This window comes from Helianthus annuus, chromosome 17, assembly GCF_002127325.2.
Source record: "Helianthus annuus cultivar XRQ/B chromosome 17, HanXRQr2.0-SUNRISE, whole genome shotgun sequence".
NCBI classification, from domain to species: Eukaryota; Viridiplantae; Streptophyta; class Magnoliopsida; order Asterales; family Asteraceae; genus Helianthus; species Helianthus annuus.
In genome coordinates, this window is record NC_035449.2 from 90562567 (window position 1) to 90567502 (window position 4936).

Below are 4936 nucleotides of genomic sequence, written 5' to 3' on the forward strand. Positions count from 1 at the left end.
TCTCATGAGTCTTGCACAAAGATACCTGGCCGGACCAACTGTGGAAGCCCAGGTAGCCGATATGATCTTCGAGTTCCTTGACGATAGTGAGGTGTCATCAGGAAGTTCATGCAATTCTAGTGACCACAACAACAATCGCGAAATAGAAGAAGATGAAACTGTTGGTGATCCGGAGGAGAACAAATTGTTTTGGGAATCTCAAGAACAAGATCTCGCTGTAAATATTCCTCTAAATAGTTTTTTTTTTTTTTTTTAAGTGGTTGTATTTTGGGGAATGGTTAATTATATTACCAACTAATGGGCATTTTTGAACCGTTTGCAGGAATGTTTATTTAGAACTAGCACAATTGAGTCGAAAATAAGGCAGGCAACAAGAGAGATTGTGAAGGAGATTAAAGGGGTGGCCGTTTGCGGATGTGGGTCTGCTACGATGGCGGTTGATGGTTGCCGGAGGTGTTTCCAGAGGGTGATCTCCGACAGGTTGCAACATGCAGGCTACAGCTGTGGCATTTGCAAGGCGAAGTGGATGAATCTAAAACAAATCCCAGCAGGTTGACATCTTTACAAAATATTTTATAAGTGATTATATCCTTAAAATATTTATACTGAAACAAGCTAAAGATGTATAATAATCATAATCGGAAAAAAAAACTTCAATCGTTAGTAATCAAGTTTTTTAAGAAAACGAAAAACAATATCTTTTTATATGTTACAGTATTATTAAATTTGGTTTTCTTGTAGGTAAGGTATATCAATCGATGACATGTCTTTTTTTTTTGTTTTTTTTATATTTAATATATAAAGGAAAAAAATGATGTGGATTATATACGAAATAAAAAATTGGCATGTTATCAACCGGTAACCTACAAATGAGACCAAATTTAAAAAATATTGAAAAAAATTATGCAAGTTGAGTAATTTTTTCTTTACATAAAATGAATGACCGATTTCTATATAACCCTTAAAAAACTTGGTTACCAGTTGTTTTTTCCTAATCAAAATTAAAGTTAGTAAACTTAGCTCAACTGCTAATATTTTTCAGGGGAACACACCTATATAGAAGTATTGGACAATTCAAACTCTAAAAAAGGGGTTACAAGAGTGATTATTGAGTTAAATCTACGGACAGAATTCGAGATGGCCAAGGGTAGCCAAGAATACAACCATCTAATAAGCCGGCTACCAGAACTATACGTCGGAAAAACAGAAAGACTTGAATCATTGATCAAGATACTATGCTTGGCATCGAAAAGGTGCATGAAAGATCAAAAAATGCACATTGCTCCATGGCGGAAGCTCAAATATATGCAAGCTAAATGGCATGGAGTACGTGAATCTGAATCGGGTTTGTCTCCTGATATCTTGCCGATTGTTGAGCGTTCTAGACGTTTGTCAAGGCCAATGGTTTCATTGCTTACCTTTGATTTGGTTGAGAACTTGAGCATGTCATCTAGTCTACATAAATGGCAATTAATAACAGAGGCTTGTTGAGGATGATTTGGAGATTGCTAGTATAAGATGTAGTTTTAGGAGATGTTTTGGTGGATGAGAAAAATAAAGAGTTGGTTCATGCTTTCGTTTCTATGTATTGTTTCTCACTTCTATATTAGTTAAAGATAAGATGTAGAATCGTAACACACTTTTGTCTTTGAATAAAACTTATATATATTCTACTAGTTAGGTGCCCGCGCGATGCGGCGGGAGCGACACTTTGCATTGTAGTACTCGTTTTTTGTATTTTTCTTAATGTGGTGGATAGCGTTACTTTATCATTTTCTTATCGTTATGGGTGTACGTCATAAGCATTACTTTATCATAACATCAGAAGTCGTAGAAGGGTACCGGTGTTGATGATGGTTTAAGTGGCGGGCCCACATGATCCGTTCCCACATGTTGCAAAGCTTTTTTAGGCATAAACTGATGAGGACACGAGGTAAAACCTCAATAATTCCGATGACCATAAAATTATTTCAACTTTACAACCGAAGTGTAAGGAATTACTCGCCACAAAGAGTTGCTACAAAATTGATTAAACAAAATAAAATGATTGAAAACTTTGTTTATTAAAGATAGAATATATCTTTTTTGGATAAGATCAAGTTTATTTAAAATTACTTATTTAAAGTAGTTATCTAAGTTCTTGTTTCCACTACAATTCATTAAAACACGTGTAAACGATCTAAATAGAAAATTAACAATTTATAATGAAAATCAACTCATGTGTTTAATAGAAACATCACAAAATAGAATTTTTAATCTTGATACATGAAACATTGCCCTCATAGCGTACACTGTCATCAGTATTGTAGTAGCGAGCTTTAAATTTCATGATATGATGAACAACAATGTTCTTATTTTTTAGTCTGTAACAAGGACTAACAGCCACATCATCACAATTTCCTGCACATTTCAATAGTAATCTCTTTGTCAATTTTACAAAATCAAAGCTACCAGAAATATTTCTGAAATGAAAAATAATACCATTTCAATCCATGATCCTTTTTTTTTTCTTTTAGAGCGCACTCCAGGAACGCGCCAATACCTCTTTTGAGCTATAGCATATGTTCTTTTGTAGTTTCTGTTTTTTTATTTTGTAACACAGATTTAATGAACAACAATATTGTTTGTCTATATTGAAAAAGGCACAAACGTCCTTAGAAAAGTATACATTTCAGATATATGTATGAGAACTAACCTAGGGATAGTGCCACGTCACCGTCGGTCGTATTCTATCGCTTATCTAAGAGCTCTTGCAAAATCTTTGAACGTGGCCTCAATTAGATGGTGATAACTTTTCACAGCAAGCTGCATTCATATGTTAAAGAAAATATGCTTTAGAAAAGATGATAAAAAGTTTGCTTAGACAAGTAGCAGTTCCAAACCATTTATTTATAGAAGCGTCAGTCTTTGTTGTGTTTAGATCGAAAATGGGTTAAACCAATCACTCAGTCAAAAAAGAATTTTTATTCATACAACCTCCTAAATCATTTTACTCAACAATTTACCTGTTACCACAGTAATGGCCACCACCACCTACAAGAAGATAAATATCCGACATAGAAAAACAATATAATCTTTATATCTTTACTACCCAAAATTTATAGATAATAATAACTTACTCAAGCTCATTTGGATCAGCGAGATCAATGATGTTGGTTCATAGCTGTAAATAACACTAACTTTACATCAATCAAGAGCAAAAGTAAACAAATCCATTAATAGCGATACATATAGTCTGATGGTTTCAAAGTAATCGAACAAATTAATATGATACAAAAGTTCCTTTAGGAAAAATATATACCAGCTAGCTATTAGTGAAATCCAATCCAACTACAAAAGTCAAACAAAGAACCTTTATTAAAGAAAAAGTATAATGTTCATATAATAAATAAATATATATACACATACAAACAGTAACCTAAAAAAGTGTTCATCAATCATCATAATGCATAATACATATATCAACTGCAATAGATATACTATGTTTGGTAATTACAACTGAATTAAACAGGCTCTAATTACAACTTCAATACCTGATAATTCTTGTGATGATTGGCTAGGCGAGAATGGCATTAATAGTGGCTGCACCCTAGAAAAATCCACAAAAAAACAAACTGTAAAACACATAGTACATGAAACAGTACCTTCAAGCCCGGTTTCATGCCCCGGTTTTATCTATTCCGGTTGTTGGATATGCTCCGTCCTGACCCATTCTGACCCGTGCTCCATTGGTACATCTCCATGAATTAGGTTTTCAACCTCCTATTTACAAAATCTTGAAACAAATTCAACGAATTCTTAACAAATCAAGTCAAACAACACGTGTAACGATTAGTGCACGCTGATTTGTTCAACCAGTAAAAAAAATTAGGGCTCGATCGAACCATAAATTTGGGTATGTGTACTCTCATTAATCGAGAGAGAGAACTAAGGAAGAGAAAGTATGTTTGAATTCTGATATGGGATTAGGGTTTACTGCATGTTTTGGATAGGGGATGGGAGATTTAAAAGGTTTCTTAGTTGTACCATATGCTATGATGGTAGTGGGGTTTCGATCGGTAAAGAGGGGTCTTGGAGAGAGAGAGAGAGAAAAGTAGAAAACATACCTGATGGTTGCAGTGAATGACCGGAGGTGTTGAGAGAAAAGATGATGGAGGGGGATTTACTGATCTAGGAGGCGCGGGTCTTTAGGTGATGAAATCTCGGGGGTTTAAGTTGAGAGAAGAATGGTTTTGAATTTTGAATTAGAGATAGGAATAATCGGAATATATTGTTTCAAATAGTAGGGGAAATTCATGCTGATAGAGTTGTTAATTGGAATTTTGTTAAAAAAAAGGTATTATTTATGATTGATACGATGATTATATGTGTATGAAAAAAGTTGAATGAATAAACAATGGCAAAGTCAAACTATATAACTATACACAAAAATAATAACTTACAAAAAAAAAGGAAATAAACATGTGGATACGTAATGTCTACTATTTGGTAGTAGACACTTCTATCATTCCTTTGCCGACTATATTAATTTTTATTTTCTTCTATAATCATTTGTACACTAAACCATCATCAACTTTTACCTTTTAATCTATGCGTCGATATTGAACAAGACAACTACCGAAACGTCGACAAAAATGTGTAGGTCGTCATGCTGTCTTTGGAATTTTTTTTTAAATATTATAGTTTATAAGATATGTCAAGAATACGTAAAAAAATTGTAAGTTTGTTGTGGAGGGTGAAAATTGTAACTAATTATCTATAATTTTGTTAAAAGTCAGGGATTTAAGTGCAATAAGTTGGCTAAAAAAATAAACGGTGTTTAAAAGACCAAATTACCCTCATTTTAGGGGTCTATCTATAAATAAAAGGGGGAAAAGTTCTTATTTTTTGGGTATCTTAAAATACCCCTCTCTCATGCATTATAATATAGTATAGA

The 4936-nt window shown here is 33.4% G+C and overlaps 1 protein-coding gene and 1 long non-coding RNA gene across 3 annotated transcripts; one reads left to right on the forward strand and one right to left on the reverse strand.

The window, feature by feature from the left end:
* LOC110922156 lies at positions 1–1707 on the forward strand. The gene is made up of 3 exons (XM_022166469.2): positions 1–217; positions 323–551; positions 1043–1707. The coding sequence occupies exons 1-3, from the start codon at positions 5–7 to the stop codon at positions 1489–1491; spliced, it is 891 nt and encodes a 296-aa protein (XP_022022161.1). The 5' UTR covers positions 1–4; the 3' UTR covers positions 1492–1707.
* Positions 1708–2275: 568 nt separating this feature from the next.
* On the reverse strand, positions 2276–4243 carry LOC110921902. 2 transcript variants are annotated; one of them, XR_002582715.2, is made up of 7 exons: positions 4107–4243; positions 3534–3762; positions 3302–3330; positions 3120–3163; positions 2696–2805; positions 2482–2578; positions 2276–2400 (listed from the first exon to the last, which is right to left on the reverse strand). It is a non-coding gene; the product is annotated as an uncharacterized LOC110921902 (long non-coding RNA). The 2 variants fall into 2 exon arrangements; XR_004886611.1 differs by having other exon boundaries at positions 3534–3775.
* Positions 4244–4936: the final 693 nt, after the last annotated feature.